The sequence below is a fragment of the Callospermophilus lateralis genome, unplaced genomic scaffold, assembly GCF_048772815.1.
Source record: "Callospermophilus lateralis isolate mCalLat2 unplaced genomic scaffold, mCalLat2.hap1 Scaffold_60, whole genome shotgun sequence".
NCBI lineage: Eukaryota > Metazoa > Chordata > Mammalia > Rodentia > Sciuridae > Callospermophilus > Callospermophilus lateralis.
Window position 1 is genome coordinate 1,309,529 of NW_027514584.1, and position 22,848 is coordinate 1,332,376.

Below are 22,848 nucleotides of genomic sequence, written 5' to 3' on the forward strand. Positions count from 1 at the left end.
ATTTTCAGTTCACATATCTATGGATGAATTGAATCAGTTTTTATTTCTTATAAGGCTGAGAAATGTTGCTTACATAAACATGTGGATGGAAATGAAAGGCATTTTATGATAGCTCATCATGATGTCATCAAAAATTATTTCTAATGATCTTCCAGCTGACCACTCAGTTAGGTCTGTCAAACTTCGTGGGAGGCAAAAAGTTGGAAGCTATTGGGCAAAATAAGCAAAATCATTAGTTATTCACTTTACTTTTTCCAGTAAATATACCCTTTAAAAAGTCTTTACTAGGAACTATCTAATGGCTATTAAGTATTTTTGTCAATCTTTCAATAAAAACCCTCTACTTATATCTAATATATTTGAAAGAGGGAAATCAAAATCCTGTTGGTTTCAGTATACCTTATAAAATGTGGTTTTTTTTAATGCTTTTTTTTTTAACTTCCCCTTCACTAGGAATTGAACCCAGGGATACTCTGCCACTGAACTGTATTCCCAGCCCTTTTGAAAAATTGAGACAGAGTGTCACTAAGTTGCTGAGGCTAGCCTCAAACTTGGAATCTTCTTCCCTGAGCCTCCCAAGTCACTGAGATTACATGATGTGCCACCATGCCTTGTGACACAATGGTTGATGTGCTGTTTTGTGTGTGTGTGTGCGCTTGCGCGCTCGCGCGCTAGGGGCTGAACCCAAGGCCTTATATCTTCCAGGTAAATGCTGTACCACTGAGCCACATCCCCAGCTGTGATATGCTTTTTATTTTTTGGTACTAGAGATTGAACCCAGGGGCACTTGGCGCTTAACCACTGAGTCACATCCCCATTCTTTTTTTTTTTTTTTTTCCCCCCCAGGTAAGGTCTCTCTAAGTTGAGCACTTGCCTACCATACATGAGGTACTGGGTTTATTCCCCCGAGCACCACATAAAAAAATAAAATAAAGGTATTGTGTTCCATCTACAACTAAAAAATATATTTTTAAAAATAAAAATAAACAACAAATACAGGCATTCTGACCATCTGCAACTATCCAAAAACATTTTTTAATTTAATTCACATAAACTCTAAACAGCCCTATGACAACTGTCTCAGTTTCAAAAGCAACAACAGCTGAGCACAAGTTGACTGCATTTTCTCACACCTCACTTTCAAATGACACAAATTTGATACTCTGAACCTGATAATATTTAATTGCAACATTTAATACAATATAAACTTAGTCAAGATACAGTGGAATACAGATGGTTTTTAAAAAAATCTTTAATGTGATATAATTCACACATGATAAAATTCATCAATTTACAAGGTATAATTTAGTGGATTTTTTGTATGTTCACAAAATTTTGCACCCATCCCCACAATCTAAATTAACTTAATTGTATTTTCAATTATGTCACAAATGAAAAAAAAATTCAAATTATGTTCCAGATCTTTTTTTAATAATGGTTTTATTGAGATATAATGCACATATCTTACCATCCACATGTTTACAATCAATATAGTAGCATGTGGTATATTTGGAATTGTGCAACATCACCACAGTTTTAAAACATTCTATCACCCCTCAAAAACACTGTTACCCACCAGGCACAGTAGCACATGCCTGTAATCCCAGCTGCTCTGGAAGCTGAGACTTTTTTTGTAAATTCAAGGCCATCCCCAGCAACTAAGCGTGACAGTAAGCAACTTAGTGAGACCCTATCTGAAAAAAATTGAACTTGTAGGATTGCAAGTTCAAGGCCAGCCTCAGCAATTTAGCAAGGCCCTACACAACTGTTTTGAGACCTGTCCCAAAATAAAAAGGGGCTGGGTTAATCACCCTTGTGTTCAATCTCTGATACAAAAAAACCCATTACCCAAATGCAGTCCAATAACCTTGACCCTCACATCTCCCTACCAGTCTTGGACAACCACTGATCTACCCTCTATGGGGAGATAGATGGTTTCTATAAACAGAATCACTCTATGTCATCTTTTGTGACTTTCTTCTTTTACTTAGCATAATATTTTCAAGGTTTGTTTCTAAATAATATTCTCTTGTATAGGTATATGACATTCTCTTCTGTCTATTTATCATTGATGGACATTAAGCTTATTTTTATGTTTTGACTATTATGAATAATGCTGTTATGAACATAAATGTACAAGTTCTTATGCAGACATGTGTTTTCATTTCTCTTGGGTATATTATATCCGGGAGTGGAATTGTTGGGTTCTATGATAACTCTGAGTTTTGCCTTTTTGTTTTGTTTGTTTGTTTGTTTGTTTGTTGCTAGGGATTAAAACCAGGGATCTTAAACCACTGAGATGCATCCCCAGTCTTTCATTTAGTTTTTTTATTTTGAGATAGGATCTTGCAAAGCTGCTGAGTGTCTCACTAAATTGCTGACACTGGCCTTGAACTTGTGGTCCTCCTACCTCAGCCTTCCAAGTTACTGAGATTACAGGCATGCACCACTGCGCCTGGCTGTGTGTTTCACCTGTTAAAGAAACTGCCATGCTGTTTTCTAGAGCACCTGTACCATTTTACATTCCCATTAGCAGAGTATGAGAATTCTGATTCCACATCCTTCTGAATATGTCTTCTTTACTTTTATTTTTATTGATTTTATTTTTTTAAATACATGACAACGGAATGCATTACAATTCTTATTACACAGATAGAGCACAATTTTTCTTATCTTTGTATATAAAGTATGTTCACACCAGTTCTTGTCTTTATACATGTACTTTGTTTTTGTTTTTTGCATTGTAATTCTTATTACACATATATCACAATTTTTCATATCTCTGTTTATATATAAAGTAGGTTGACACCCAATTCGTGTCTTCAGACATGTACTTTGGATAATGAGGTCATTCACATCCCACCATCCTTGCTAATCCCTGGCCTCCTCCCTTTCCTTCCCTCCCCTCTTCCCTATCTAGAATTCATTTTCCTCCCATGTTCCCCCTACCTACCCCACTATGAGTCAGCTTCTTTAAATCAGAAAACATTCAGCATTTGTTTTATTGGGATTGGCTAACTTCACTTAGCATTATCTTCTCCAGCGCCATTTATTTACCTGTAAATGCCATGATTTTATTCTCTTTTATTGCTGAGTAATTTTCCATTGTGTATATATACCACATTTTTTTTATCCATTTATCCACTGAAGGGCATCTAGGTTGGCTCCACAGTTTAGCTATTGTGAATTGTGCTGCTATAAACATTGATGTGGCTGTGTCCCTATAGTATGCTGTTTTTAAATCCTCTGGGTATGGTCTGAGGAAAGGGATAGCTGGGTCAAATGGCAGTTCCTTTTCCAGATTTCCAAGGAATCTTTATACTGCTTTCCATATTGACTGCACCAATTTGCAGTCCCACCAACAATGTATGAGTGTGCCTTTTTACCCACATCCTTGCCAACTCTTATTGTTGTTTGTCTTCATAATGGCTGCCATTCTGACTAGAGTGAGATGAAATTAAGAGTAGTTTTGATTTGCATTTCTCTGATTGCTAAAAATAATGAGCATTTTTTCATATATTTGTTGATTGATTGTATGTATATCCTCTTCTGAGACGTGTCTGTTCAGGTCCTTGGCCCGTTTGTTGATTGGATTTTTTTTTGTGTGTGTGTGTGCTTAGCTTTTTTATTTATTTATTTTTTTTAAAGAGAGAGAGAGAAAGAGAATTTTTAATATTTATTTTTTAGTTTTTGGCGGACACAGCTTCTTTGTTTGTATGTGGTGCTGAAGATCGAACCCAGGCTGCACGCATGCCAGGCGAGCGCGCTACTGCTTGAGCCACATCCCCAGCCCTGGTGCTTAGCTTTTTGAGTTCTTTATATACCCTAGAGATTAGTGCTCTATCTGATGTGTGCTAGGTAAAGATTTGCTCCCAGGTTGTAGGCTCTCTTAAACATGTTTTTGACCCAAACTATTTTTAATATTTTACTAAATAAAACACTTTTCTGAGATAAAACTATTTTTAAGTGCAGAGAAAGTCATCATCACTTCAATATTCATATGGACAGGAATACTTGTACACCATAGTCCAAATCAGCTCAAATAAATTTTAAGATTTTTCTTCATCATTTGTATTTGTTGTAAGGCAGGTCTTTTATGCCATAATTTTATCTGGACTGCAGTTTCCTTTGCTGTAATAGCAACTGTAAATAATTGCCTATGAATAATGAAAATAGTCCTAGAAAGAGCTGAGGGTGTATGTAGCTCAATGGTGGAACACATGCTTAGCATCCCTGAGGATCTGGGTTTAATCCCCAGAACAACAAAAAAAAATAGCCAATGAATGTATCATTCTTTTATCTATCATCTTTTTTTTGCCAGTCTGCTACATAATCCTCTATCATTTGAAACACTAAAAGAATTCCAGCTGTTCTGTACATATAAATAAAAGCTGGTTTTGAATTATTGTTTAACGGTTAGTTTCACAAGTCACAAAGTGACAGTGGTCAGGGATAAAACAGCATCCAAAGGTGGAGATCATCTTTACTTCACTACTTTACTCTCGGTCTATTTGAAATCAGAACTCCAATGAGGGCCAAAATGCTTCATTTCCAATGTTATTCTTTACCCTTAACAGAAATAGGTAAAACGTAAAGACAGAAGACTCACAAGATTTCTGGTACTTTGATTAAAGAAAATTTCACCCACATCTTTACTATATTTCATTTTGCTTTGTTTGGTGTCCTGGAGGTTTTTAACCTCCTGAAACAAGTCATGGTGGTAAAATTTAAAATGAGTAAAAAAGTGGGGTTGGTTGGTTTGTATTTCAGAATTGGGAGGACAGTTATAAAAGGGAAGACTGGAAAAGGATGAGCCTGCAAGATGTCTGGTCTGGAAAAGCATTCTCAGATCAGTCTTAACTGCATGTAAAAACTGAGTCTCCAGGGCTGGGGATGTGGCTCAAGTGGTAGCGCGCTCGCCTGGCATGCGTGCGGCCCGGGTTCGATCCTCAGCACCACATACAAACAAAGATGTTGTGCCTGCCGAAAAACTAAAGAATAAATATTAAGAAAAAAAATTCTCTCTCACTCTCTCTCTCTCTCTCCACTAAAAAAAAAAAAAAAACAAAAAAAAAACTGAGGCTCCAGGGCTGAGGCTGTAGCTCAGTGATAGAGAACTTGCCTCACACATGTGAGGCACCCTAGGGTTTAGTCCTCAGCACCACAGAGAGAGAGAGAGAGAGAGAGAGAGAGATTGTATCCATCTACAACTAAAAAATATTAAAACAAAACCTGAGGCTCCAGATGCTTTAAAATTATCTTTGCTCATTTACCCTTAGAAAGTCTTTGTGTACTCCTAGGAGAATGCATGCTTCAATTTTAGATCATGGATCTAAAATCATATTGGAATATGGTTCAGAACTCTGAAAGGAGGTCTAAGTTGAGGGCAAGAGTTGGGACTCATTGAAATAACATTTGGGTGTAGTTTAAAATAGACTGCTGGGCTGGGGATGTGGCTCAAGCGGTAGCGCGCTCATCTGGCATGCGTGCGGCCCGGGTTCGGTCCTCAGCACCACATACCAAAAAAGATGTTGTATCTGCCGATAACTAAAAAAAATAAAGAAATATTAAAACAAAAAAAAAAAGATTTAAAAAATAAATAAATAAAATAAAATAGACTGCTGAAGGAGATATTGCAAAAAAGAAGAGAGCCAGGCATTGCAGGGTGGGAGGTGATTCTCACTTCAGGAGTAAGCATAAGGAGAAGAAGATGGAGAAGTCAGAGACATAAGCGTTGAAATTCCCACAGAAGGTGAAGTCATGAGTGCTAATAGAGGGTTTTCTGTAAGGCTAGCCAACAAGGTGGAGTAGGGAGAGATCAGAGAGAATAAGGCCTAAAGCAACCCCTACAAATGCCAAAAGTATTGCTGGCCAGGCACAGTGGCATCCACCTAAAATCCCAGCAACTCAGGATGCTGAGGCAGGAGAATTGCAAGTTCCAAAGCCAGCCTCAGCAACTTAGCAAGGCCTGTCTCAAAATAAAATTAAAAAGAGCTAGGGATGTGGCTCAGTAGTTAAATGCCTCTGGGTTCAATCCCTGGTATCAAAAAACGAAAGAAGGAAAAGTCAGCATGAAAGTGATGAGAATTGAAATTCAGTTTGTGGTTAGTTGGTTGGAGATATAAGTATCTTCTGAGAAATTTGCCTTAGGAAGAAAAGCAAAAGGAGAAATATAAGAGAGAAAGTAATGGAAAGAATGAGCTCCCTAAGGAAGCATGAGGGAGGAAATGCGGTGCCAAGAGTGGTAGGCCAGAAAAGAAGGAGCACTGGTGTCAGCCAGCCATGTTCCCTTTGGGATCCAGAGCTCCTTCTGTTGCCCTGCAATTAACATTTCATATAAGTGCATGAAGGTTATTTAGCATAAGTCAAAATTTAGGAACATTGGTAGCCTAAAAGTGTGTATTTCCTCTGTAATTTTCTTAATCACTTCAATATTTTTTTAATATTTATTTTTTAGGTGTAGATGGACATAACACAATACCTTTTATTTTTATGTGATGCTGAGGATGGAACCTGGGTCCCGCCCATGCTAGGCAAGTGCTCTACCACTGACCACAATCCCAGCCCCACTTCAATGTTTTTTTAATTATCATCTCCATTTTTTGTCAGCCTCACCTTGGAGACTGGGCTTCTGACTTATCTTATGTTTCTCCATGTGTCTGACTTTGTGCGTCTACACATGTTGGGGGATTGAACCGAGGGCTTTGAGCATACTAAGCCTTTGCTATACCACTGAGGTACACTCCCACACTCCCACTCAGGTACACTCCTCTTCTATAATCCTAATTTTTTATCATCTAATGCCATAGAGCTTCCTTCCTTATCACTATTCTTTCTCCCTACTCCTGGTACTGGAGATTAAATCCGGGGCACTTTACTACTGAGCTACATCCTTAACCCGTTTTATATTTGAGATGTGGTCTCACTAAGTTGCCCAGGCTGGCCTAGAATTTGAGACTCTCCTGCCTCACTCTCCTGAATTGCTGGGATTGCAAGTGTGTGCCACCACACTCACCAACCATTCTTTTCTTTAACCTTTAATCTAACCTCCATTTCAGTGTTCTGTTATATAAGCTTCCAGTGGTAGTATTCACCTTAAGACAAACTGATAATTAGGCTTGGAATGTGGAAAATCAATATTTAATTTTTGAAGATGTTGGCCTTTGTTCATGCTAACTGAACAGAATATCATAGGCTAGGTAGCAGAGATAAGAGAAATTTATTTCTCATTGCTCTGTAGGTTGGGGAGTCCAGGATCAGTGTACTAGCAGATCCCATCTGGTGTGGTCCCTCTTTCTGGTTTGCAGATGATACTTTTCTCATTATAGCCACACCTAAAACTAGTGAGGTCTCTACTTTTATAAGGGCTCTCGTCTCATTCATGGTTTCACCCTCATAACCTAATTCTCTCCCAAATGCCCCATCTTCTAATAACATCTCATCTGGGTTAATGATTTTGAGGTATACTTTCAGTTCATGCCAATGGCTAGATCTATATTTTTCATAACAACTAAATTTTGTGTTTGGCATTTCTTTTAGGTTCAGCATGAGCTTTAACAGACATAATCTGAAATACTATGTATTACCAAAAAAACCTAAAAAGGTAGCATTTGATTGCTTAGAATGGATCCGAAAACATCACCCATGTGAGTACAGTTATGTGATATCTAAAAGTAATAGGTGTCTCTTTAGTACCACAATAGAATACATAAAATAGCAAATTAAACATTTCTTTTTGTTTAATGATGATACTTAACTTGTTATTTATAGACCAGAATATTGTAACTCTTTCAATTCTAGAATTTATAAAATTTCATTTGGTTAGATAACAATAAACTTTAACAAAAAAATATATTAAATATTTCCTCCTACACACTTATATTATCATTTTGGTTTCAGTGCTTTCTAAGGCTTCTATCAGTGTATGAATATAATTCTTTATTGTAGTGCCTTCTCCCAAATGTGTTTGCCTTTGAGTTATATTAAATAAAATGAGATTCTGAAGTTCATAACAGTTTGCTCCATTTTTGTTTTTTAAGTTATAAAAGGCGGGGCTGGGGATGTGGCTCAAGTGGTAGCACGCTCGCCTGGCATACGTGTGACCCAGGTTCAATCCTCAGCACCACATACAAAGATGTTGTGCCCACCAAAAACTAAAAAATAAATGTTAAAAAATTTTCTCTCTCTCTCTCTCTCTCTCTCTCTCTCTCTCTCTCTCTCTCTTTGTCTCTCACTCTCTCTTTAAAAAAAAGAGTTTAAAAAAAGTTATAAAAGGCATTTTTGCATGCCTTTTATAACTCAGAAAACACTTTTTTTTAAGATGTTATAGGTCAATTTATCTTTTTTCTTAGAAAACACTTGATACAGGGAGTGGGGCTATAGCTCAATGGCAGAGCACTTGCCTCGCATGTGTGAAGCACTGGTTCGATCCTCAGCACCACATAAAAATTAAATTAATAAATAATGATATTGACATAAAAGGAAAAAAACACTTGATACAGTATATTTTATTTCACAACCTTATTCCCATAATGTTTCCCATTAAAATCTTTTTAATTTTTAAATTATAAACAAAACTTTTGGTGTGAGTCCATATATCACTTTATTTCCTAGGTTAGTTTCCTAGAAGGAAACTGGGTCAAAGATATATATCTTTTTTTTTTTTTAATTTGTTCTAGATGACAGCAGAGTGCTTTTCAATTCACAGTATACAAATGGAGCACAGTTTTTATTTCTCTGGTTGTACACACAATAGAATCACATCATTTGTGTCTTCATGTACCAAGGGTAATAATGTCCATCTCATTCTACCATCTTTCCTACTCCCATTTCCCCTCCCTTTTCCACCCTCTCCTTTAGCCTATCCAAAGTTCCTCCATTCCTCCTCTCTCTTCCCACACCCCCATTATGGATCAGCATCCACTTATCAGAAAAAACATTCGGCCTTTGGATTTGGGGGATTGGCTTACTTCACTTAGCATAATATTCTCCAACTCTATCCATTTACCTGCAAATGCCTTAATTTTATTCTCTTTTATTGCTGAGTAATATTTAGTTGTGTATATATACCACAGTTTCTTTATCTATTTGTCTATCTTTTTATATTTATTTTTTAGTTGTAATTGAATACAATACCTTTATTTTATTTATTTTTTATGTGGTGCTGAGAATCGAACCCAGGACCTCACACGTGGTAGGTAAGCACTGTACCTCTGAGCCACAAACCCAGCCCTATCCATCTACTGAAGGTTGGTTCCACAATTTAGCTATTGTGAATTGTGCTGCTATAAACATTCATGTGGCTGCATCACTGTAGTTTGTTGGTCAGAGGTATTTTTAAGACTGTTTGATAAATATTGTCATGTGTTTTCTATAAGCTTATATAAGGGAGCTTTCCCATTTTAGAGTCAGTGTGAAATAGAGCCTAGGATTAATCCAGGTTCATCTCATAAGGCATTAGCAGGGATAGAATTAAAAGTTGCATTTTGGGCTGGGGTTGTGGCTCAGTGGTAGAGCGCTCATGTAACATGTGTGAGGCACTGGATTCAATCCTCAGCACCACATAAAAAAATAAGAAAATAAAGGTATTGTGTCCATCTGCAACTAAAAAAAAAAAAAAAATTTAAGTCGCATCTTATTTCTTTGTATGAATTTTTTTCCTGAGTTATTCTGTGTGATCATCCTGTGTTCTAAGTGCACTACAGAAATCTGTTTATGTTTCTTAACATTTCTAAAAACATAGTGTAAATCGTATTGTTATTTATATTAAAAGTCCTCACTTCTCACAATCGGTTTGGTTTCTTGACAGATGACTCAGGGATAATCTACTGCCTCTCCAGGAGGGAATGTGACACAATGGCTGACACTTTACAGAAGAATGGTCTTGCTGCTCTTGCTTATCATGCTGGCCTCAGTGATTCTGCCAGAGATGAAGTGCAACACAAGTGGATTAATCAGGATGGCTGCCAGGTAACATTTTTTTTTAATAAACAAACAAAAGGAATAATATTTTCTGGTATATTAGCAAACTTGTGCATGTAGAATGCAAATTGTTTTTATCTTAAAGATAGAAAACATCAAAATAAGACTGAGAAGGAGCCAGACATGTTGGCTCACACCTATAATCCCAGCGGCTCAAGAGGCTAAGGCAGGAGAATCACAAGTTTGAGGCCAGCCTCAGCAATTTAGCAAGGCTCTGAGCAACTTTGTATGACCCTATCTCAAAATAAAAATAAAAAGGATGCCAGGCGTGGTGACACATACCTCTAATCCCAGCAGCTCAGGAGGCTGAGACAGGGGAGTCGCAGGTTCAAAGCCAGCCTCAGCAACTTAGTGAAGTTGTAAACAACCTAATGAGACCCTGTCTCAAAATAAAAATTTTATAAAGAGCTAGGGAAGGGCTGGGGATGTGGCTCAAGCGGTAGCGCGCTTGCCTGGCATGCGTGAGGCCCGGGTTCGATCCTCAGCACCACATACAAACAAAGATGTTGTGTCCACCGAGAACTAAAAAATAAATTAAAAAAAAAAAAAAGATTTAAAAAAAGGGGGGGGGCCGCTGGGGAAGTGGTTCAGTGGTTAAGCACCCTTGAGTTCAATCCCTGGTACCAATATATAAATAAATAAATAGGGCTGCAGATGTGGCCCAGTGATTAAGAATCTCTGGGTTAGATGTCTGGTACAAAAAAAAAAAAAAAAAAAAAAAAAAAAAACTGAGAAGCAATCAGGGATATAGTCAATAACTTTAACTTGAGAATGTTAGAGGGAATAAAAGACAAAAATTGAGGGAGAAAAAAATTTTAAATGTGATATATTAGCAACAAGGAATAGGGATCCAGCCTAAGAATATTAAATGTAGAGCCATACTGCTGCAGCCCTTCAGCACCATCAGAGTTCTGCATCCCAAATATAGGATCCACCCAGTGACAAACCTGACTGGCTAGAAATTGGGCTTATTTTGTCTACCATGGCTTCCTGTGGTTCTATCTTACCAAACAACATAATGAAGATGATTTAGAGTATAAAGGTGACTCAGGAGACTGAGGCAGGAAGATCACAGGTTCAAGGTCAGCCTCAGCAACTTAGCAGGGCCCTAAGCAACACAGTGAGACCCTATCTCAAAATAAAAATAAAAGGGCTACGGGATTTACCTCAGTGGTAAAGTATCTCTGGGTTCAAACCCCAGTACCACAAAAAAAGGTGGCAGGGGAGAAATAGAAATCAAAAATATCAAAAACAGGAGGACAGTCTTCAGAATCAGAAGAGGGAAGAGTAGCTGGGCATGGTGGCTCATGCCTTTAATCTCTTGGGAGGCTGAATCTGGAGGGTTGCAAACTCAGACCAGCATGGGCAACTTAGTGAGACCCTGTCAAAAATTAAAAATAGAATAAAAGTCTAGAGCGCTATTGGGCTCAGTCCCCAATACGGGGCGGGGGGGGGGCGGGGGAGACTTGGACAAAAGTATTTCATACCCAGCTCACTGTCATATATGTTGAAAACAATAAAGGCATTTTCAGATATGTAAAAAGTTTAGAAAAACTGGTTTGTCTTCACTGAAATAATTACACATTTCAGTTTTTTTCTTTGTATAAACTTTTTCTAAAGTTTGCATGGAAGACAGTCAAATGAAAAAAACTGAAAGAATTTGAAAAAAAAAATAGCACATTACTGGTTTGTAGTACATTATATATAGATGAGTGGAACAGAAATCCAGAAATAGACTGAAAGATTTGAACAAACAATAAATGACAAGGGAGGAATTAAAAATTGGTGAGATCTATACTGGAGTGGTGACATGCTTCTATAATCCAGCAACTCAGGAAGCTGAGGCTGAAGGATTGCAAATTCAAGGGCAGACTGGGCAACTTAGACCCTGTCTAAAGCAGGGGATCAAATCCAGCACCTCACACATGCTAGGCAAACACTCTACCACTGAGCCACAACCTCAGCCCTAATTTTTAAAAATAAATAAAAATAGCTGAGGGGGACTAAGATTATGGCTCAGTGGTAGAGCACTCGCCTAGCACTCACAGTGCCCTGGGTTTGATCCTCAGCACCACACAAAAATAAATGAATGGAATAAAGGTATTGTCCAACTAAAAAAATAAACATAAAAAAATAGCTGAGAATATAGCTACGTGGTAGAGCACCACTGGGTTCATCCCCAATATAGGGGAAAAAAGAATAAAAATAAAATTTAGTGTTTTTCTTTGAAAAGAATGAATGTAGCCTGGGGCGGGGTTGTAGCTCAGTGGTAGAGAGCTTGCCTCGCATGAGTGAGGCAGTGTGTTCAATCCTCAGCACCACATAAAAATAAATAAATAAAATAAAGATATTGTGTCCATCTACAATTAAAATTTTTTTTAAAAAGAATAAATCTAGCCTGAAGTTTAAAAACAACACCAAAATAAGGAAGGAAGTGTGATATGTCAAAGCCAGTTTCCTAGTTAAAGAAATAAGAGCTTTCAGAAAGAGTCAGCATCACTGTGGCCTCACTCAGAGCCTTCAGGATGTGCTTCATAGCCATGTGCCCTCCTCGCAGTAGGAGAATCACCAGGCTTCGAGGTAAACGACATTTGCAGAGCTTTGGGCAGGCACATCTCACTGCGCAACTTCCCCGCCTGTTCTCCGTCACCAGAGGACACAATAGATTTTCACTTTTTGAGGAGATTTCCTTTTGATCAAAGTACCATAAGTTAGATGGATAACTAACCTAGAGTGCAGGCCAGTGCCATTTCCAATGTTGATAAATGTGCCCATTTTCTGTCCACATACCCCATAGCTTACAGTTCCTTTCTGGTACCCACAGTTACTAAAATCATGTCATTAGCCTCAGTCTGGCTGCCAGATATTTTCATTGCTTTTGAAATACTGTTCTTGCAGTAGCAATTCATTTTTTTAAGTGCTAAAAAAAGACTTACAGCTTTATTTGTATAATGTAATTTTGCCTGGAGATATAGCATTTTGGTCTGGGTTAAATAGGTCCTAAATTTGCAACTGAAATGGATATTCTTGAAAACTGATTTGTCAACCTCCTAAAATTTAACCATCACCTTGCTTCCAGTAAGTGATTTGTATGGGCCAAGAGCCATAGACCCTGGCCTTTTTTTTTTCCTTTTTTCCCCTCCTGTATAAGCTGCTCCGACTTTTATCCATATGAGATTTAATTAAAATTTCACAACCTTGACTTTGAAATCAACTGATGAATAAAAAGAGTCAGCGTATGTTTCAGCTGGTGACACAGGTAAAACTGAAGGTGAGAGCACTATTGTCCTGAATCATCAAGGAGCTAGCAGCAATGACCTCTGAGAGCCAGAGCCCTGGGAACAGCCTGGAGCCCCTGATGATAGTATTACTTATGTACACAGGCCTGGATATCATGGCAATATGAACAGAACCCCCACACACCTCCATATCAGAAACAAAACAAACACTGACAAGACATTGAAGAGCTAATGAGTGCAATTAATCTCTCATGTAGTGAAACCAACTCACATAAGAAAGTGCCAACCACACTAAGCTTCTCTTTCTCTTCATGGGCTTAATAAAATTGCAAGTTATCAATATGAAAATCTTGTCTTAGTAATGCTAAATCGTGGAACCAAGTTAAGACATAAGTTTGTCAAGTAGAGTGCATTTTAAAGTAAAATAAGGGATAGAGCTTTCAGAAACATCCATTATTAAAATGTTCCTTTAAATGCATTATGAATCTAATGGGCCTTTGCTTTACATCAGGTTATCTGTGCAACAATTGCATTTGGAATGGGGATTGACAAACCTGATGTGTGATTTGTGATTCATGCATCTTTTCCTAAATCTGTGGAAGGTTACTGCCAGGAATCCGGCAGAGCTGGACGAAATGGAGAAATATCTCACTGCCTGCTTTTCTATACCTATCATGATGTGACCAGACTGAAGTGGCTTATAATGAGTAAGCTGAGCTCTACTAGAGACATTCTGTCATGTTCTGTCATGTCATGAGATTAATCACTCCTACTATTGTGGTACTTTGGGTCCAGTTTTCCTTAAATAATCATGGAGAAATAGAGGTATTTATATAAATTGAAATTTTATTTTAGTTCACTTTTATTGTAAAAGTAATACATGCTTATTATGTAAAATGTCACAGACATGTGTAAGGCAGGAAATTGCTAAATCATGCCTGTGGTCTTGTCTCAAGAAACAACTTGAATTGTTGATTTCTTTTGTATCCTTCTAGACCCAATTTTTTCATTTAAACTTGCGTGTAAACATATTTCAAAGAAAGATAAAAAGGAGAAAATAATAAACTCTCATGAACTACCATCCAGTTTAAGAAATAAAACAAAACCAAGTATTGTGGCACGTAACTATAGCCCTAGCTACCAAGAAAGCCAAGGCAGGAGGATCACTTGAGCTCAGGAGTTGAGGCCAGCCTACACCACATAGTGAGAGATTCTCTCAAAAAAGCGGGGGGGGGGGTGAGTACAACCAATAGTCTCCTAGATATCCCTCTCCTCTCTCATCCCTCCTCCCCCATTAAAGGCAGGCAACATCTTGTATTTGTGTTTACCTTTCCCAGATGCTTGTATTTTAAAATATAAATGGAATTACATTATACATTCTCTCACGTGCGCGCGCGCACACACACACACATATATGTATGTATGTATATATATAAAGATATATATAAATATGTCCTTTTTTCAGTCAATACTAGATTGTAATTATCCCTAGAATTAATATGAATAAATTAGCTACATAGAATTCCATAGTCTGGTAATTTCATGTTTATTAAGCCAGTCTCCTCTTATTAGATATTTAGATTATTTCTTGTTTTTTACTGCTGTCAACAATGCAGTATTGAATACCCTCGTACTGATATCTTTAGGCATTTTTGCAGTTATTTATGTAGGAAATATTTCTAGACCAAGTCTTTCTTGGGTCAAAATAAATACATATTTTAGAATTTTATTATATCCTGGGCCTATCTTTATACTCAGATGTGATAATTGAATATATTTTGTAAATATCTATTTTTAAGATCACTTTCTCACTCTGGCAGAGAGACTCAGCATGGTACATGCTATGCACTGTGTCAAAATCTATATCATCTTACCTTATTTACCCATAACAACTAGCTTTTTTTGGTATCAGGGATTAAACCCAGGGGTGCTTAACCACTGAGCTACATCCCCAGCCATTTTTATATTGTTTTGAGGCAGGATCTCTCTAAGGTGCTTAGGGCCTTGCTAAGTTGCTGAGACTGTCCTTGAATTTGTCATCCTCTTGCCTTGGCCTCCTGAACTGCTGGGATTATAAGCAACATCTAACTTTTTAGGTAGAGCTACTCATGAGAAAACCAAGCTTCAGAAAGATTTTTTGACTTGCCCCCAAGGTCTCTGAGGCAGTAGCCAAAATAGTAGGAGCAGTGGGAGTAGTGGCTGTGGTGCAGGGATGGTAATTGTTGTAGATAATATACTGTTAGCACTTGCCACATGCTATTTTAAATGCTTTACACATATCAATTCATTTTTTTTTCTCACAACAACCTTAAAAGATAAGACTATTTTCTCATTATACAGAGAAGAAAAATGAGATACAGAACTAATAAATGCAGAACCCTAACTAAGCACGTTTTCATCTGATGCCAAAGTTCAAGATTCTTACACTATACCAAAATGGGTATTAACCCAAAAAAATCCCTTGTTTACACTTGGTTTGCCCACTTGTATTTTTAATCAAAATCCGTACAGTCTCCTACTTGTGATAGATTAAATGATAATTTTTCGATTTTGCAATGGTATGAAAGCTATATAAATTATTTACAATGGGTTTATCAAGATGTGACCTCTTCATAAGTCAGGGAGCATCTATATTGTTAAATTCAAATAGTTTAGTATAAATATTTAAATTGTAATTATTTTGACTCATAATTAGGACTTAAATTATTTGAAATATTATTTAATATTAAATATTAAATTATTTGAAGAATAATACTAATAAACTGGAAGAAATCAGATTTATTTTTTAGTTCTAGTTGGACACAGTATCTTCACTTTTTTTTTTTTTTTTTTATGTGTTATGTGGTGCTGAGAATCAAACCTAGTGCCTCATACCTGCTAGGCGAGCACACTACCACTTGAGCCACATCCCCAGCCCAAGAAATCTGATTTTTATTTTATTCTTAAGTAACTATATCACTTACTAATGGAAAGTATGTACTTGCTGTTTTTAAATTTTAGAATCAAATTGAGCACTACCACTCTCATTTTCTGTTTCACATTCATTTTCTTGAGTCAGGGATTTGACTTAGTGGCAGAACATTTGCCTAGCATGCATAAGGCCCTTGGTTCTGTCCTCAGCCCAGCATGGAGACAAAGAAAAACAAGATAACATTCATTTTTCTTGAGGTACTTGTTTTTATTAGAGCAACTGTCAAATTTTTAGCTTCACAAAGATAATGATGTTATTGGAAAAAGTAAAGCAGAATCTAATGTTAAAACCATGAAGTACCTCAAATTGTTTGTGTGGTATTCGACAATGTCAGTTGTTGTTGTTTGCCTTAAATTTAAAATAACCTACACCTAAGAGTTCACTGCAGCACTCCAGGCTTCATTGCACAATGGTTTTGTTACATGTGGTGTTAGGAATTGAACCTGGGTCCTTGTGCACCCTGGACCAAAGCTCTGCCATTGAACTACACCTCTAGTCCTCGGCATATAGTTGTGGAGCCACTGGCTTAACTGCTTAGACCTCACAGACTCAAGAAGGTGTACAACCCACTGCCATAGTTCTATGCCATGCTTTCTTTGGATATTAACTTCAGTACATGCCTATCTGATAATATAGGAAATATAAGTCTAGCCTTCATCATTGGAAATAATGAAAATTTGAAAAAAAATCTTTCCATTTCAGGGTCTGAGGATATGGTTCAGTGGTAAGAACACGGACACCCTGTGTTCAGTCTCCACCACCAAAAAAATTTTTTAATTTGAAAACAAAAATCTAAAATGTAATTCTATAAAATTAAATTGAAATCTTGAGATAAACATAAATCTCAGTTAATTGTAATAAGAAATTGTTATACTAATAGAATGCCAATAATAACAATTTTCTTATTTAGTATTAAAGTTCTATAATTCTAAGTATTTCTGTGCTATTCTTTACATTTCTAATGTAATAAGTATGTTTTACTATGCTTTTCATCCCTTTTAGTGGAAAAAGATGGAAACCATCATACAAGAGAGACTCATTTCAATAATTTGTATAGCATGGTACATTACTGTGAAAATATAACAGAATGCAGGAGAATACAGCTTTTAGCTTACTTCGGAGAAAATGGATTTAACCCTGATTTTTGTAAGAAATACCCGGATGTTTCTTGTGATAACTGCTGTAAAACAAAGGTAAAATGAGTTATTGTTTAGTTTAGTTTTGTTTTTAATTCTTTAATAATTAAGGAAATTGCCCGCTTTTTTTTTTCTTTTTTTTCTCTTAAAACTTAAAAAAGGAAACACAAGTTAGATCCCAGAATATGGGCCACAAAAGACAAGAGAAAGGGCTTGTCCTCCATATCATAATTAGGAAAAGAAAAATTCTTTATATACACACACATATTATATTATATTATATTTATTTTTTAGTTGTAATTGGACACAATACCTTTATTTTATTTATTTATTTTTATATGGTGCTAAGGATTGTACCCAGGGCCTCCCACATGCTAGGCAAGCACTCTACCACTGAGCCACAACCCTAGCCCTCTTAAAATATTTTATAGAATATCATTTTTTAGAATTAGAAGACTATTAAGAAAATATACTAGACATCCACCTGTTCAAAATATTGAGGTTACATATGTGCACTGATATTTACAGAATATTTTAGAAATATCATTAATTCATAAACATGCCAAATGATCTAACATGGGCAGGTAGAATATTTTAAATCAACAATAACCTATATTTAAAGATCTCAGTCAGTTGGAAGACACACACCTGTAATCCCAGCTACTTGGGAGGCTGAGGCAGGCAACTTAGTGAGACCCTGCCTCAAAATAAAATTTTAAAATGCACCCGGCTATAGCATAGTTGTAGAGCACTTGCCTAGCATGTGTGATGTCCTGGTTTCAACCTCCAGTCCACAAAAAATACAATTAAAAAAAAATCTTGAAAGAGTAGCATTAGTAGGTACTGTGTTTATACTCAAGTACTTTAAATTACTCTTTTTTTAACCCTCAAAGAATGGCACTGGCACAGTAGCACACACCTGTAATCCCAGAGAGGCTAAGACAAGAGAATCTCGAGTTCAAATCCAGTCTCAGCAATTTAATGAGACCCTATCTCAAAATAAAAAATGACTGGGGGCTGGAATTGTGGCCCAATGGTAGAGCACTTGCCTAGCATGCATGAGACACTGGGTTCCATCCCTGGTACCACATAAAAATAAAAACAAATAAAATAAAAGTATTATGTCCAGCTACAACTAAAAATATATATATATATATATATATATATATATATATATATATATATATTTTTTTTTTTTTTTTTTTTTTAAAGGACTAAAAGTGTAACTCTGTGATAAAGCACCCCAGGTAATCCCCAGTACTAAAAACAATTATAATACTAATAATGGCAATGGCTTCTGAGTTCAGTATGATCTGTCCTCAAATAACCTTGGGAGGTTGTTAAATTCAATCATTAGGTACGTATTGTACCTATCATGGCAATTTTATGCTTTAATGTCTACAAGACTGGTGATAGAATATTTTCACATTTCATATCTTTTAAAATGTTTACAAAATGTTGGAGACTCCCAAATGAACACATTGTAGACCAGTTCATAGTCTGGAAGGGAGAGACATATGTGTTCATATAATTGTAATTGCTGCAATTGAGATTTGCAGCACTGACCAAAACAGGGGAGTTTACTCTCTCAGTGTAGAATTTGCAGATTCACAAGTCTCTTCCCACTCCACCCTATAAACAGCGCTAATCAGTTTACTCTATCAATAGATATTTGTTGAGGACCTGTTCTATAGCAGACACTTTTCTAAGAATTTAAGACACATTATTGAACAAAATAAATAAAAATACCTGCCCTGTAGAGCTTGCATTCTAATAGGGGAAGGCTGATAGCATGTAATATACACAACAAGAATATGTTAAGGAAAAGAACTTTGGTGAAAAGTTCAGCAGAGTAAGAAGACAAAAACAATGGGTGGGGTCCAAAATGCAATATTAGACAAGTTGGCCCATTTGAGCAAAAACTTGAAATGAAAGTTAGCTGAACAGCTCTCTGAATATGAGCATATTGGCAGAAGCATTAGCCAGAGCCAAGGCCCTGAGGTGGAGAGTAGTCCTGGAGCACTAGAGGGACCACAGGAAGCCCCATGTCTGAGCAGGGTTGAGAGTCTGTGACAGGAAGAGGTATAATGGAGGGCCAGAAGAGCAAAATGAAGGCTAAAGGACTGGAGGAACTACAAGAATGGAGTTACCTTTAGTCAAAATACAGAAGGCTATTTGACAAGGAAGATCAAGAGTTCAGTTTTGGACATGAATGACATAGGTCTTTTTGATTCAGGAATTTTATTAAGAGGTTGGTGATACATGTAAAGTTGGGAGTGGTTGGCATTAATTAATAGATGATACTTAAAGACACGAGACTAATATCTTCATGAGTATAAACTGAGGCAGAAGGGCCAGGCAAAATGACACACACCTGTAATCCCAGCTACTCGGTAAACTGAAGGAGGAGAATCACAAGTTTGAGGCCAATCTAGGCGACTTAGTGAGACCCTGTCTCAAAATAAAAAAGGGCTAGGAATGTAGCTCAGTGGTAGTAGAGTGCCCCTGGGTTCAATCCTCAGCACTTTAAAAAAAAAAAAAAACAGGCAGAACATAAGAAAACCAAAGACTTACCATGGCTCCTAAGAGGTTGAGGAAAAGAGGAAGAACTATGAAAGGAAACCAAGAAAGAGCAGCAGTAAGAGGAAAGCCAAGGAAACCAAGTACAGGAAGTGTTTCAAGAAGGAGGAAGTGCTAATCATGTCAAGTGCTGCTGCTAAGTCAAGTACAGGAAGGACTGAGAATTCAGCATAGGATTTAGCATTGCAGAAATCTTAATGACCTTGACTTGACTGTTTTCAGTAAAATGAGGCAAAAATTGGAGACTGAATATAGACAACTCTCCAAGTGACCTCGTATCCCCTGTTCTGAGGATTGAACCCAGGTGTGCTCTACCACTGAGCTATATCCCCAGAACTTTAAAAAAAAATTTTTTGAGACAGGATCTCTGAGTAGCTGGGATTACAGGTGTGCACCACCATGGCCAATAGCAAACTTTATATTAAGGGACAGAAAGTAAAATACTTCAGACTTTATGACTACCTGATTTCTGCTAGAACTATTCAACTCTGCCATTGTAACCCAAAAGCATCCATAATAAATATATCAATTTTCCAGTCATGTTCTATTACTGTGCCAGTTAAATTTTATTTTTAAAAATGCATCCAGGGGTTGGGATGTGGCTCAGTGGCAGAGCACTTGTATGTGTGAGGCACTGGGTTCGATCCTTAGCACCACATAAAAATAAACAAATAAAATAAATGCATGCTATCCATCCACAACTACCAAAAAATTAAAAAAAAAAAACCACAACACACCTAGATGATATGCCATAGTTTGTGGGTTTCTATGGTTTAAAAAAATGGAGGTCTGGGCTGGAGTTATGGCTCAGTGATAGAGTACTTTCCTAGCATGCGTGAGGCACTGAGTCCGATCCCCAGCATCACATTAAAAATAAAACAAATGAAATACAGGTATTTAAAAAAGAGTATTAGGGGCTGGGGTTGTGGCTCATGGGTAGAGTGCTCACCTGTCAAGCATGAGGCACTGGGTTCAATCCTCAGCACCACATAAAAAAAAAGATATTGTGACCATGTATAACAAAAAAATATTTAAAAAAAAATGGAGCTCCAGGCATGGTGGTGCACAGGAGGATGAGATAGGAGGATCAAAAATTCAAAGCCAGCCTCAGCAACATAGTGAAACCCTATCCAACTCAGAGAGAGCTTGTCTCTAAATAAAATACAAAATAGGCCTGGGGATGTGGCTCGGTGGTTGAGTGCCCCTGGGGTCAATACCTAGTACCAAAGGAAAAAAAGAAAAGAAAAAAAAATGAGGACTAATACACTAGGGAGGTCCAATTGAGATTTGTGGCCATATATGAAAATAAAGATATTCTACATAATTTATGTGTTTGACCAGCTAAGTTCAGACACAGGTACAGGTGTGTTGGACCTAACGTGTATTGCCAAGTAATGCCATGAACTGACCGAAAAGCAGGTGGATGGACATGAGGTAATGATAATAAGAACTGTTGTGAAATTTAAGCTGAGTTTGGAGGACATCTGAGGACATCTGAGGTGGAGGATCATTGGCTAGGCTGCCCCAGTGGCTTGTTGGAGTCAGAGTGCTAGATGGCATGAGTTAAAAGATAGGATAGATAGTCTGAGAATGAAGAGTTGCCATTATTGGTGTGACATGAGAACAAGTGGCTGATGTAGTTGGAAGACAGAATCATTGGAGCAGAGGAAATCCAGATACCTACGGCCAGAAATTGGAGAGTCATCTCTACATACTGAAGTCACCAAGAATTAAGGCAGGGATGATATCAGAGTGAGGGGTTTCTCTGGACTTTTCTGGATGGGACCTCAGAAAGACTACTGATTGTTGATATAACACAAGAAACTTGTTCAACTTCAGGTTGTCAGGAAGTGGCAAGTGAACAAGGGTTAAAGGGAGTGAGAGGACTAGGGCCTACCTCAGTGGTACAGTGCTTGCCTAGAGCATGCATGAAGTCATGTATCCAAAGACAGTAGATTTTCAGAATTACAAGTGTGCTCAGTATTGCTAGTACAGAAAACTAGGATAAGTGGAAGTGAAAGATCATCAGTAATGGGGACTCAAAAAGTGGGCAAGGTTGGGGCACGTGAGGGAAATGAGACAGTGAACTGATGGGAAATAATAGAGCACTGTTTCAGGAGGTATGAAGGATTTTATATATTTATATTTTTTTTCTTACCCAAAGAGTGCTGGCAGATAGTTGAAAGACAAGATATGTTTGTGAAACAGTAATAAAGTAGATAGAATACTAATTGTACTAGAACTTTGACAAGAAGAAACATTTGAAACTTCCTTAATTTTTAGTCTTAGTTTTGGTCTAGAAATGAGTTATGAGTCTACTACAGTTAATATTAAACTGTCGTAATCTATCTGTCATTATATTAACTATAGCAGAAAGTAATCTTTTTATTCATAGGATTATAAAACAAGAGATGTGACTGATGATGTGAAAAATATTGTAAGTTTTGTTCAAGAGTATAGTTCATCACAAGGAACAAGAAATATAAAACATGTAGGTCCTTCTGGAAGATTTACTATGAACATGCTGGTTGATATTTTCCTGGGTAAGTCATCTGATCTTTTTTAGTTAATTGAAATTAAACATCTAAAAAATTCAGATGGGCCTAGTGGTGCACATCTGTAATACCAGTGATTTGGAGACTGAGGCAGGAGGATTGAAAGTTTGAGGCGAGTATTACTCTGCATTAAAAAATGACAAAATCATAGAATTTGGAGGGAAATGGATGGCATTAGAGCACATTATGCTAAGTGAAGCCAGCCAATCCCTGAAAAACAAATGCCAAATGTCTTCTTTGATATAAGGAGAGTAACTAAGAACAGAGTAGGGACGAAGAGCATGAGAAGAAGATTAACATTAAACAGGGATGAGAGGTGGGAGGGAAAGGGAGGGAGAAGGGAAATTGCATGGAAATGGAAGGAGACCCTCAGGGTTATACAAAAT

General features: G+C 37.1%; 1 protein-coding gene across 1 annotated transcript in view; it reads left to right on the forward strand.

Annotated features, from left to right (window-relative positions):
- The window catches only part of LOC143390165 (recQ-like DNA helicase BLM), a 55,928-nt gene that overhangs the window by 19,379 nt on the left and 13,701 nt on the right, over nt 1-22,848 (forward strand). Inside the window, 5 exon segments of the mRNA XM_077108352.1 lie at nt 7,540-7,646; nt 9,809-9,969; nt 13,732-13,927; nt 17,194-17,384; nt 22,303-22,450. Of these exon segments, the coding sequence (XP_076964467.1) occupies nt 7,540-7,646; nt 9,809-9,969; nt 13,732-13,927; nt 17,194-17,384; nt 22,303-22,450 (803 nt within the window).